Consider the following 14,061-nt stretch of genomic DNA (forward strand, 5'->3'; position numbering starts at 1 on the left):
TGGTTCCCCAGTATGAGGCCCACCTGTGCAGGGGACACACCATCCCTCAGAGCTGTGGCCTGGGCGTGACTCTGGGACAGCCCTCTTCTCTCCCTCATCATATTCCCACCAAATTCCTTAAATTGGCTGTTAGAAATTTTCCGGTGTCCTAGAAAGGAGGGTTGTGATCTTTCTTTAAGTAGGAAGTTGGTACTTTTGTTTTGCTTTTTGTTTTTAGATCAATGACAAAATAATCTTTCTTGGCTGGTTGAATGGTTACAGGGTTTGGAATTCTCTATTTGTTCTAAATTTCAATAATAAGGCAAAAATGATATTGTTAATAATAAAATATAAATAGCAAAAATAGTTTTAAAACAGGAATTAAAATGGTGTGCCAAAATATTTATTTGGCACAAAAGAAAAAAGTCAAGGAGAAACAGTAGAACAAAAAAGATAGGAGATATACAGAAAATAAATAGCAAAATGGTAAATGTAAATTTAATAATAATATCAGTGTTAAACTCTCCTAAGTGTGAATAATGCTTTATAAGCCACAAAACACTTAATTTACAGAACTCTCTTAGCAGGTATAGGAGCTACTAGCCTAGGGGTAGGGACACCAAGGCCCAGAGAAGGAAAGTAGCTGCCTCTGCAAACTGTGTCCCGGGGTTGCTCTCTGGTCAGCAAGGTCCTTTCTCCATGTCCAGTGCAGTACTCAGCACTGGGAGGGCTTCCTAACCGTAACAGCTTCGGAGTTTATAGACTGGGGAGTTCGTGTCCAGCTGGTGGTCATGTGTGGGGCTGGGGCTGCCCACTGCACTGGGTCTTGTGCTCCAGTCTTGGCTTGAGGTTTCTGGCAGAGGCAACATTCCATTCTGACACTCCCACCCCTCACGGTGTGGGGGAGCAGGGTCTCTGAGGAGGGGGCAAACCCAAAGTGAATGCATTTCTCATTGAGCGGTGGCCTGGTTCCCACCCACTGTGTGTACCCACTCAGACAGGACTTTGGGAAGGTAACCAACTTGTCCCAGGTTGCTCCATGATGTCCTGGTTTTAAAATGGAAAGGCCTGCATCCCAGGGAACCCTCAGTCCCAGGCCATCTGGGACAGTTGGTCACCTAGAGGGGCCTGCCTGGCAGAGTGGGAAGGTCTCTTATGTGAGATCCTTGTTGGGCCAGGGGTGGGTTCTAACTGAAGAAGAGCACTTAGAAGGCCCATATGGGAGGACGCCCCTGCTCTGGCCCCTCCAGGACCTGCTGGGACACCCTGAGACCAGTTCCAGCTGGGAGGTGTGTGCCGGGTAGGGTTTGCTCTGTACTGGCAAATCTTATGTGTCCCCTTCTTTGAAAGGCATCTCCTCAGAGTCTATACTCTGTGTCTTTACCAGCTAAGGAATCGTGCAGGCTCTGGCCTATGTTTTGGAGTTTGCGATGGGGGGTGAGGAAAAGCTGAGACCATAATGAGCTCCTGTTAATACTCACCAGGCCTGGGCAAGTCATTGATTTCTCCAGCCTCCAGTTTAATGGGGATAATAGTCCTGGGGGTTGGGGACTGGTACTTTTGTGTTGTGAGACAAAAATAGAATAACGAACCCAAATGTGCTTTGTAAACCCACGGTGAGGGAGCCTTAGGATCTTGCTGTGATTCCTGTTTTTCCTCTAGAAGAAGCAGAGCTGCCTCCACTATGCAGCCCTTGGTGGCTCTGAGGACATGGCCCGGGCCCTCATCCATGCAGGAGGCTGCACCAACGTGGCTGATCATGTAAGTGGGGGCCTGAACTGAAGGGGATCCCCACTGCAAAATCTCCCATGACCTCATCGATTGGGGTTGGGGGCCAGGACCAGGGAAGCTGGCAGCACACAGCAGAGTCAAATAAGGTTCAAAAGGGACAGGATTAGAATCCAAGCTTGCATTTCCTCTCAAGTGAATTACCTGTTTGTGTTCTCCACTCATTTATCCATTGGGTCTTAGTAATTATCTCTTTATTACAGATCAAGGTTGTTCATTCTTGGTTGTTCACTCTTTTCCTCTTATGTTGTGGTACACACAATATACCATAGGTGACAGTATGACCTTGTAGTTAAGATATAGATGTTGGCGTTAGACAACCTGGGTTTGAGGCCTGGCTCTGCCACTCACAAACTGAGTGACTTTGGGCAAGCAGCTTTGACCTCCCTGGGCCTCTGTCTCCTTATCAACAGGTACTGTTATTATTCCCATTACATAAATGAGGAACTGTCTGTTTAAATTAGAAAGAGGTCATTTCATATAGCTGAAATAAGTACTCTAGTTAAAATTATTATAAAGACAGAGTAACACAATTCATTGGAATATAGAGGGGAAAAAAAGGCACTGTAATCCCAACACCCTAGTAAAGTAATACTTTTCTTTATTCCCTCTCAGTGTTGCCTCATATGTACAGAAGCACCTCCAGCTGGAATGAATCCAGACTAAGACAATTCTAGAAAGGGGGATGCTTATTTGTTTTTCCCCAAGACACCAGAATCTTGACTCCTGTCCAGTGGAGTCTACCCCTCCTAAGTATCCAGTGTTGCTGCATAGTTTTCCTAGCAGCCATTTTTAGGGGCTGACCATGCCAGATGTGGTCCGGTGTCCACATCACATTTTACTTAACAGTTCTTCAACTGTTGGATATTTACGTTGGCTCTGATTTTGCCACTATAAATAATGATTTCATGAACATATTTGTGGTATATAACTTTTTATTTCTTTTGCATTATGTGTGAATTCTCCAAACAGGATTTTTAGGTTAGGTAGTAAAAACATTTTTTATGATTTTTCACGTAAGTTGTTAAATTGCTTTCCAGAAAGGTCACACCACATAGCACCCAGTCAGTTATGAATGACTTTTTACCAATATTAGATATTACTTTAATCAATTTTATAGTTAAATGATTCTTTATTATTGTTTTACTTTGAGTCTCTTACATTACTATTGACCCTGAACTTTTCCCTTTAATTCATTTTTCTAATTTAAGTTCTGCTGTGAGTTATCTCTTCAGGTCCTTTGTCTAAATTGGTGGGTTTCTTGTTTGTCTTTTTAAACAATTTTTAAGCTGTCATTACTCTTGGACCATCGCATATATTGTTTGCTTTCACAATTTTTTAACATTCTGAAGATGTAAATTTTTATGTAATCAAAGGTATTCTTGACACAAGTTTTTAATTTTAATTTAGTAAAAATTTTGAAAATTCTAGTTGTGATTTAATTTTTGATGTTTCTCTTTAATCCTCCTAGAATATACTTTTGCATATTGTGTGATATATTATTCAATAGATACCCCCAATTTTTGTATATCTATCTCAAGTGCATTTATTAAATAATTCTAACATAAATTTAAAAAAAGCCTTAATGCTTTTTCATTCCTTCATCAATATTTACATTTTGATATATGATGGACTCTGTTTCTGGGTGAATGATTCTCTTTCAATAAGTTGTGTATCTAATTCTGAGTCACCATACTATTTTATTGTTGCCTTATAATTAATTTTAAAGTCATATAAAACTAGTCTCCCTTAATTATTCTTCTCTGTTAGTATAATCTTTTATCCTTTTTAGATTCTCACCTGTTTATTTTCCAATTGAAATTTAAAGTAATTTTGTCGATTAAAAAAAATCAATTTCAGATTTAGATTAATCCCTGTAATCACTGTACTACTGTAAACTAATTGGAGATAATTAACATGTTTTCAATAATTAGTCTTCCCATATAGAATAGTGTCTACATGTTCAAATATTAATTTAAATCTGCCAACAAAGTTAAACTTTAAAATTGATTAAAAGGGAGTTTAGAAAACAGAATAAAACCATCCATATTCCTACTACCCACAGATATTCTTTTTTATTTACTGTATACCAATCTTTTAAAAATTACCTACTTTAGTACAGTTCGAATTATAATATGCATATCATATTGTGCCCAGATAATCACGAGCATTTCTGTGTTGCTGCATAGCTACTGATGATGACATTTAGTCTGATAATGGAGCTGTCATAATTTATTAACCTCTTTAACTATGGTACGGCATCGTTTCCTTGCCAATACAGGTAACACATCTTAATTCATGCATGAACTTTTCTTTTGGAAAGATTCCCAGAAATGGGAATTCGAGGTCTAATATTGTGAACATCTTTCTAAGTCCTGATATATAAACCAAATCACTTCCTAAAAGTCTCATGCCAATATGCAGAGCCACTGCAGTGCATGGGCCACCTGTTTCTCACTCCTGTCACCAACATTGTATATTAGATTTTAAGTTCTCTCCCAATTAAAAAAAAAAGTCCATAGTTTACATTGGGGTTCACTCTTAGTGTTGTACATTTTATGGGTTTTAATAAATACAGAGGGTGCCAAAAAAATGTATACACATTTTAAGAAAGGAAAAAGCTATTAAAATTATAATACTCAATATATACTGATATCAAAAGATGAATACAAGTCACGTTTGACTTTGTAATTACAAGAGGTGCTCAGAGTGGTTACCATCAGCGTCCAGACACTGCTGATTACGGCGAACTACTGCTTGAGCAACGTTGACCAAGGTGTCCACTTGTGTACATTTTTTTGGTACCCCCAGTGTGTAATGACATGTATCCACCATTATAGTATCATATAGAATATTTTCACTGCCCTAAAAATCCTGTTCTTTGACTATTCTCTATCCGTCCCCTACCCAACCTCTGGCAATCACGATCTTTTTACTGTCTCCATAGTATTGCCTTTTCCAGAATGTCATTTAGTTGGAATTATACAACATGTAGCCTTTTTAGATTGACTTCTTTTACTTAGTAATATGCATTTACGGTTCCTCCATGTCTTTTCATGGCGGCTTGATAGCTCATTTCTTTTTAGTGCTGAGTAATATTCCATTGTTTGGATGGACCACAGTTTATCCATTCATTTACTGAAGGACATCCTGGTTGCTTCCAAGTTTCGGCAATTATGACTAAAGCTGCTATAAACATCCATGTGTGGATTTTTGTGTGACATCAGTTTTCAACTCCTTTGGGTAAATACCAAGGAACATGACTGCTGGCTCACATGGTAATAGTATGTTTAGTTTTGTAAGAAACTGCCAAACTGTCTTCCTAAAATGACTACCATTTTATATTCCCAGCCGCAATGAATGAGAGTTCCTGTGGCGACACATCGTCACAAGCATTTGGTGCTGCCAGTGTCCTGGCTTTTAGCCATTCTAGTAGGTGTGTACATCACTGTGTTATTATGGAGCACTTTTTTACTTTCTGTCACTACAAGATGCTCCAGATTTATCCTATATATTTCCTGTCTCAGTGCTAGAATCAGCCATTTCTTCAAGAAGCACTGGTACCTTTTATTGGAGAATGTACATACCGCTTTTTTCACATAACTATATCTTTGAGCTCTTTATATAAGTATATGTACTTAAAAACATCCTCATTCTTTAAGCTGCCTAGTATTCCATGACATGGATGGAACATAATTTATTGAATTGTCTCCTATATAAATGTAGGTTCTAATCTTTTGCTATTACAAACAACACTGCAACAAAAATCTCTACTTATATCATTCCATATATGTGGAAGTATATCTGTAGAATAAATGTTTAGAAGTAGATTTGTTGGGTCAAAGGGAACATGCATTTGTACTTCTTATATATATTTCCAAATTGCTGTCTGTATGGGATACATCAATATACAAGTTCGGACAATTAAGTTCACGAACTTGTTGCAACGATGTTGCTAACCTTTTTTGATATCAGAGGGATTATTCATTATGAATGTGTACCAACTGGACAAACAGTTAACCAAGTTTACTATTTGGAAGTGCTGAAAAGGCTGCGTGAAAAAGTTAGACGACCTAAACTTTTGGCCGACAATTCATGGTTCTTGCATCACGACAGTGCACCAGCTCACACAGCACTGTCTGTGAGGGAGTTTTTAGTCAGTAAACAAATAACTGTATTGGAACACCCTCCCTACTCACCTGATCTGGCCCCTATGACTTCTTTCTTTACCCAAAGATAAAAGAAATATTAAAAGGAAGACATTTTGATGACATTCAGGACATCAAGGGTAATACAACGACAGCTCTGATGGCCATTCCAGAAAAAGTTCCCAAATTGCTCTGAAGGGTGGACTAGGTCCTGGCGTCGGTGCATAGCTTCCCAAGGGGAGTACTTAGAAAGTGACGGTAGTGATATTCAGCAGTGAGGTGTGTAGCACTTTTTCTAGGATGAGTTCGTGAACTTAATTGTCAACCCGTATAGTCACTCCACGAGTATAAGATGCTGCCTATTTCCCCACAGCTTTGTCAAACATCTGGCCAAATTTTTGGATGTGTGCCAATCTGATGAGGGAAGAATTTTATCTCCATGTAATAGGAATTTGCATTCCTCTTAAGGGTCTTCTCTATGCCCTTTTCTATCAAATGTCTGTTCATGTAGCCTTTGACCATTTTTCTCAAAAATACTTATTTTGTAATGATTTGTAGGAATCTGTTGAAGAACATCTGGGTTGTTTCCAGATTGGGGCTACTATGAATAAAGCAGCTATGAACATTCATGTACAGGTTTTTGTATGAACATAAATGTTCATTTCTCTGGGATAAATGCCAAGAATGAAGTTGTTAGGTCCTATGGTAATTGCATATTTAGTTTTATAAATAACTCCAAAACTGTTTTTCCAGAGTGGCTGTACCATTTTACATTCCCACCAGCAACATATGAGTAATCCAGTTTCTACACATCATTGTCAATATTTGGTGCTGTCGCTATTTTTCATTTTAATCATTCTGATAGGCGTGTAGTGTTACCTCATTGTGGTTTTAACTTGCACTTCCCTTGTGGGTAATGATGTTGAACATCTTTTCATGTGCTTATTTGCCATCTGTATGTCCTCTTTGGTGAAATGTCTAGTCATGTCTTTTGCCCATTTTCTAAATTTTTATTTGTACTGTAGAGTTTTGAGGGGAGTTCTTTATATAATCTAGAACTAGCTTTTGTAAGATATGTGACTTGCAAATATTTTCTCTTGGTCTGTAGCTTGTGTTTACATGCTCTTTTTTTTTTTTTTAAAGACACCAAAGGTTTTTTGTTAATCTTTTTTTTTCCCACAGGACTTTTTTTATTGGGCAACGGTGTGTACTTCCAAGACTTTTTTCCAAGTCAAGTTGTTGTCCTTTCAGTCTTAGTTGTGGAGGGCGCAGCTCAGCTCCACGTCCAGTTGCCATTGCTAGTTGCAGGGAGCGCAGCCCACCATCCCTTGTGGGAGTCGAGGAATTGAACCGGCAACCTTGTGGTTGAGAGCCCACTGGCCCATGTGGGAATCGAACCGGCAGCCTTCGGAGTTAGGAGCACGGAGCTCTAACTGCCTGAGCCACCGGGCCGGCCCCTACATGCTCTTAATAGAATCTTTTGTAGAGCAAAACATTTTTAATTTGATGAAGTCCAATTTGTCAATATTTTTCTCCTATGGATCATAATTTTGGTGTCAAATTTAAGAAATCTGCCTAGTCCTAGATCCTGAAGTTTTTCTCCTGTTTTTTCTAAAAGTTTTATAGTTTTATTTTAAGTCAGTGATCCATTTTGAGTTAATTTTGTATAAGGTGTGAGGTTTCAGTTGAGCCTCTCTCTGTCTCTCTCTCTGCTTGTGGAAGATCAATTGCTCTGACACCATTTATTGAAAAGGCTATCTAACATTTCTCCATTGAGTTGCTTTTACACTTTTGTCAAAAGTTAGTTGGACATAATTGTTTGGATCCTTCCACCCCCCCCCCCCCACTTTAGCATACTATTCACATGGTTTTGCAGCATTTCATAAACTTTTTATTTTAGAATATATTTAGTTTCACATAAAAGTTGCAAAGGTAGTGCAGAGAGTTCTCATATCATACACCCCACACCCAGTTCCCCTATTAGTGTAGTCCATTTTACATTAATATGGTATATTTGTTATAATTGATGAACCAATGTCAATACATTATTACTAAAATCCATACTTTTTTCAGATTCTTTAGTTTCTACCTAATGTTCTTTTTCTGTTCCAGATGAAGAGTAGTGCAGAAGGGAAATGACTTGCCCAAAGTCACATAGTGAGTTCCTGGCATAGCAAAGTCTCAAACTGGGGTCTTCAGGTTCCCGCCTAAGGCTCAGTTTTGGACTTCAGGGATTCAGGCTTTGGGGCTGTAAATGCCTCAAGCCACCCTCCACACCCAAAGGCACAATGTATACCCCTCCCTAGTCCCATCTCCTAGCACCCACCTGCAGCTGGGCAGCCCTGGGAGGGACCCATCAGTTGATCCGTGTGTCTCTCCCCTCAGCAGGGTGCCTCTCCAATTCACCTGGCTGTGAGACACAACTTCCCTGCCCTGGTCCAGCTCCTCATCGATGCCAACAGTGACCTGGATGCCATCGACAAGGTAAGTGGCTGCGGGAAACACACGGGCCCCACGGAGCCTCTGGGCGCCCTTCCCGTCTGGCGGGGCCGGGCTCCCATCTACTAGCACCGCCCAGAGCTGAGGAATTGCTGTTTGAGCTTGTGAAAAGCTCTTTGCATATGTGTTGAAGGTAACATCATTTTATTAACTCTTCCACTATTTTGAACATGTTGGTTGTTTCCAAGTTTTTGCCATGATATATATAACACTGCAGTAAACATCTTCCTACATTTAACCTTTTCCTTTCGTTGATTTTTTTTTTTTTTTTTTTTTTTCTGCCTTAGGAAATAATTCCCAGGGCAGAGGGGACTGGGCAGTCTTGTGTAATAACAAGAGGCCTCCAAGTCCTGAAGGTGTGACCTGTTGGGAGCTTTTTAAAATCCTCCTCCCCACAACCCACCTCCCCACCATATAGTCCTCAGTGCTGGTACTCACAACCACTAGCGGTAGAAAGCAATTTGGCAGGATATAGCCTATATCATTAAAATGGTCAGTATTTGTATGTCTGAGAATTGAGTGTCAAGAAATATATTAAGAGCTCATGTACAAAGATATTAATTGCAGTACTGTTTATCAGTCTTCAATTTGAAAATGACCCAAAAATGTAATAACAGTGAAGTGGTTAGGTACAGACAGACTATTATGGAGCTATTAAAAATGGTGTTGATCAGCATTTATACCATATGGAAAGTATTACATTAGGTAGAAAAATAGATGCACAATGTATATACAGGATGATCTCAAATGTGTAAAGCCATAAAACTAAGAACACTGCATTAAAGAAAAGACTATAGAAGAGATATACTAGGATCATTACTGAGGTTGACTTAGGTGGGCTAGCAAGTGGTAGTGTTGCTTTGTTCTCTCCACTTCTTTGTTCTCTGCTGAGTATTATGTTCATGATTAAACCCCGTTTATCTTCCCTTATAACTTCTTAGAGAAACTTGATGAAAGCCCAGCTGGGAATGTACCCACCTTGGTCCTGTCTTGACGTTGAGCCTGAGGCTACCCCTCCATGCTTTTCTGCTACCCTGTCCCCTTGGCTTCTTCTGCAGAGGCAGCAGACACCGCTCCACCTTGCTGCAGAGCATGCCTGGCAGGACATAGCAGAGATGCTCCTGGTCGTGGGGGTTAACTTAAAGCTGAGAGATAAGGTACCTCTGCTCACAAGCAGCCTTCCTTTCAAGCTCCCTCTTTTCCAGAGACCCTGATGCAAATGCCTCCTGCTCTCAGGTGTCAAAGCCTCCCATTCCTTATATATCAGCTCAAAGACAGCCTCCTCCAGGAAGCCTTCCTGCCCCTCCTCCTCCTTCCCTGCCTCCTCGGAGGGCCCTCAGCACTTGGCATGCCTGTCATGCAGGGACTTTAGTCCCGCTCCCCGCACAAGAATGCAGGACATGGTGAGGCCGAAAGGAGCACCCACGGAGCCATGGATGGGGGCGTTCATACCACTATACTCTCGCTGGCGGTTAGGTTGGAGACACAGGAAGCAGGAGCCACACGATCCACAACCTGCCGTCCGCTTCTCTGCCAACCAACCCATGGCAATTATATTAGTGGCTAATGGCTAACCGGTAATAGCTGATGGCCAACAAGTCACAGCTGACGGCCATCTACTACCCAAGCCAGCACCTTTCCACGTGAGGCCGAGAGCCTGGAAACTGCTCTCCTGGCTCTGTCCCCACAATGCCCCCTCTCCTCGTCTAGGCCTGTGATATGGTTGTCTTCTGTTTTATGGCCCTCATCAGACTCTAAGCACCTTGAGGTACCTGGTGGGCAGTGGGGAGGGGCAGTGGAGAGAGGAGCAGCCATCACCATGCCACAATCCCCTCCCTGTAGGGTAGGGTTGCGGGAAGGCTCCCAGCTCATCATACCTTGGAGGCAGCTAACCTCCTCAGGTGGCTGGACGTCCAGGATGAGTGAAAACTTGATAGGAGGCTGAGGAGGTCTCAGTCTCATGAGGGAGATGGTGTTCATACATGTGGCCCAGTAAGGCCAGCCCTTGGGATGTTGTGAGAAGGGTTGGGGGCAGGACCAGGCCCTGAAGCTCAGCCTGGAAAGGGCTCCCCTGCTTTGAGCTGGGCCCCAGGGCAGCTGGCCAAACTTGAAGAGGTGCTTCCCATCTCCCCACAGGTCCTTGGGGGTGATGGAGGCGAGCACTGTACAGGACGCTGGGAGCCAAGGGCTGGGAGCCTGAGGGAAGGCGGGCGAACGCTTCACAATGAGCCCAAGCCTCATCTCTGGGCTTTGCTTACTTCTCAGAAATGGAGCCGGTAACAAGTTATGCAGGCTGCGATTCATAAACCCTTAAAGGCTTCCTAAGTTCTAAGGAAACACAGGAGATGGTGGCTGGCATTATTATTATTACCATATTCTTTCTGTGGTTTTTCCACCTCTCTCGTCATGCCCAGAAAGCCTTTCTGTTCTCCAGTGTAGACTGCTGGAAACTGCTTTCTTTGGGCAGCAGGGTTTGTAGTCAGTGCTAGAGGCCACGCTACACCCCTCCTGTAGAGTCTAACTGCCCTTTCCGCTTCTTCCTTGCAGCAAGGAAAAACCGCCCTGGCAGTGGCCGCCCGCAGCAACCACGTCAGCCTGGTGGACATGATCATAAAAGCGGATCGTTTCTACACATGGGAGAAGGTACTGAGACCCTGTGCTTGGTCTTCCACGTGGGAAAGGGAGCGGCTTTGGCTTCAGGTGGAGCTGGCTTTGACCAATTCAGGTGCCCCTCAGTTTCCAAGGGGGTGATAATCTCTGCCTTACCTACCACCAGAGTTGTTTGTAAGGGTCTGGGTGGGGAGGGGCACCCAAACCACAGTGAAACGAGGCTGACTGAGGTCCATGCCAGTGTGGAGAGACTACTGGATATTACTGCCACTCTTGGTTGATGAATGAATGCATGCACGCATGGACAAAGAGATGGCCAGTTGGTTCCAGCTCACTGCCATCTCCAGGTGATTGGAACTGCTGCTCGGGGTGTTGTGTTCAGGGAGCTTTCTGAGCCCAGAAGGAAAGTGTGTTGGGATTGATTAGTGATGTCTGCTGTGGAATTGGGAAATAGTGGCTGATGGAAGGCTATGCATTTACTATGCTTGTTGTCAGCAATGGGGGGTGGGGAATTTTTTTGGTGTCTGAGGGTTTTTTTTTTTTGTTTGTTTGTTTTCTAAGGAGGGCGCAGCTCACAGTGGCCCATGCGGGGATAGAACCAGCAACCTTGGTGTTATTAGCACCACGCTCTAACCAACTGAGCTAACCGGCCACCCCAACGGTTGTTTTTATACACAGAAAATAATTTTTACATTTACTTCAGTTTTAAAAATTAATACTCAATATACTACAAATTTAAAAACTAGTTTTCCTTAAACTTTTAAATTCATTAAAAAAAATCTTATTATTCTATTTATACAACCGCGTTTCCCCAAAAATGAGACCTAGGCGGACAATCAGCTCTAATGCGTCTTTTGGAGCAAAAATTAATATAAGACCTGGTCTTATTTTACTATAAGACCAGGTCTTATTTATAAGACCAGGTCTTATTTTAATATAATGTAATATAATATAATATAATGTAATATAACGTAGTGTAATGTAATATAATATAATATAATATAATATAATATAATATAATATAATATAATATAATATAATTCAGGGTCTTATATTAATTTTTGCTCCAAAAGATGCATTAGAGCTCATTGTCTGGCTAGGTCTTGTTTTTGGGGAAACACGGAACCTAGTAAATTTTAACAGTCACTTTCAAGAAGCCTTTGGATTAGTGTTTGGTCCCATGTTTAAACTTAATTAAACTACAATAAACATTTTAAACTGAATGAATAAATTTAATATGCTAGATTTTCATTTTAAGCATTTCAAATGCTTCCTAAATCTTAAATTATCCTAGCAAATCCAATAAATTAAATCAACAAATAAAGCGAATTTCAAATATCTTAGACATTCTAATATTGTTTACAAACTTAGCAAACTTCTCTCACACCTCTCAAGTAAAAAATCACTATTCCAAAATCAGTTGATAGATAACAAATTTCAGTAGGAATCATAAGATGTTCTCTTTCACTGACAGGCTAGATCCTCACAAATATTACAACCCTTTTGCAACAGATGACTCCTAAATGTAACCCCAAGATATGAAGACCAAGTATTTGATGAAATGATTCATCTCTGAGATTAATTCTAAACCACCTCACTCTTTAAAAGTTCTCAACAGTAAGGCAGAGGTGCAGTTAGAATCACAAATTCCCCCTCCTTACCCTCAGGCCAATTCAATCGGAATCTCTGGCCTGGGGACCAAGCGTCAGTAGTTCTTAAAGCTCCCAGATGATCGCAATGTACAGACGTGGCTGAGAACAGTGCTCTAAGGAAATGGTTTTTAATACCCCAGGTGAGAGCCAAGCTCCCAGTTCATCACCTCACAGGTGACTGGCCACTGTTGACCAGGACGGAACATGCAGACACCAGGGGGATTTTTCTCACCATGAGCTTTTAACAACTGTAACTCTGCCTTTACCCCTTTATTTAGGCTTTTGTGGGTTTCATTTATGCTATTACATAATTCTTTTGTAACCTCTCATTTTATCACCTGCGTTGCATAGAAAGAATTATGTAACCCCACCCATAACCAGTTGGAATTCAGCAAGTCCAGTGCCTGGTTCTTGGTTTGCGTGGTGTCAGCCACAGCTGCTGAGTCATTCTGCTGACAGCTGTAATATAGAAACGCAGAAAAAAGAGAGGAATTGGGAAGCCTCCCTGGAAGAGGTGGCATTTGGTGGTCTTTTGGCTGTGGCAATGGAGTTGAGGGACAGGGAGGCAAAGCAAGGAATTCTGGATGGAGAAACAGTGTGAGTAGCTCGGATTCCTGAGGTTAAGACAAAGAATAGAGGCAGACACCAGAGCAGTGAACAGTAAGCCCCAGGTCCCAGTCCAGCATCACAAGGGAGAGCCTGGCAGGGATTTCCCTGAGACGGCTGCTGCACTTTTGGGATCTGCCCCACAGGACCACCTCTCCTGCAGGGACCCTAGTGACCCGTCTGGGAAAAACTTGACCTTTAAGCAGGACCATCAGCAGGAAACACAGCAGCTGCGCTCTGTGCTGTGGCAACTGGCCTCCAAATACCTACTGCCCCACGAGTGGAAGAAGCTTGCGTATTGCTGGGAGTTCACTGAGGCCCACATCCAGGCCATCGAGCAACAGTGGACAGGTACCACCTGGGCTTGGCACCCCAGAGCAACCAGCGGGCGGAGGGGTCGGCGCCCTTAAGGTGTGTTCAGTTTTCTGTGCTTCTGGTGGAAAAGCCTGTGGCACCCACAGCCCAGCCACATGAAGCCACATGTCATTTCCAGCACACCGAGTGCTTTTTCATTCCTCCCGGCCTTTGCACAGGCTGTGTGCCCTCTGCCTTTCCCTCCCGATTGACCTGTGAACTTCACGTTCTTCAGGAATCAGCTGCAGCTGATATGCATCATTCATGCATGAAACGAAAGGCACTCCCAGTAAAAAGCGAGGAGCTGCTGTTGCCACTATTATTTAACATCTATTTGGAAAATTTGGCTCTGGTACTAAGGCATGAAACAGAAACAGAAATAAGGAGTACAAATATTGGAAAGGAAGAGAGAGATTATCAGATGC

The 14,061-nt window shown here is 42.1% G+C and overlaps 1 protein-coding gene across 15 annotated transcripts in view; it reads left to right on the top strand.

The window, feature by feature from the left end:
• The window catches only part of ANKDD1A (ankyrin repeat and death domain containing 1A), a 38,312-nt gene that overhangs the window by 19,665 nt on the left and 4,586 nt on the right, over positions 1–14,061 (top strand). For 3 of the 15 annotated variants that reach the window (XM_088797302.1, XM_019748704.3, XM_074327564.2), the window contains exons 9-13: positions 1,642–1,740; positions 8,301–8,399; positions 9,473–9,571; positions 10,962–11,057; positions 13,429–13,633. In XM_088797302.1, the coding sequence (XP_088653428.1) occupies positions 1,642–1,740; positions 8,301–8,399; positions 9,473–9,571; positions 10,962–11,057; positions 13,429–13,633 (598 nt within the window). Of the gene's footprint in view, positions 1–1,641; positions 1,741–8,300; positions 8,400–9,355; positions 9,572–10,961; positions 11,058–13,428; positions 13,634–14,061 lie in introns of all 15 variants that reach the window. The other 12 variants (XM_074327563.2, XM_074327561.2, XM_074327566.2 and 9 more) reach the window with 9 other exon arrangements.

Source organism: Rhinolophus sinicus, chromosome 3 (assembly GCF_057876585.1).
Source record: "Rhinolophus sinicus isolate RSI-liver-muscle chromosome 3, RSI-T2T, whole genome shotgun sequence".
NCBI classification, from domain to species: domain Eukaryota; kingdom Metazoa; phylum Chordata; class Mammalia; order Chiroptera; family Rhinolophidae; genus Rhinolophus; species Rhinolophus sinicus.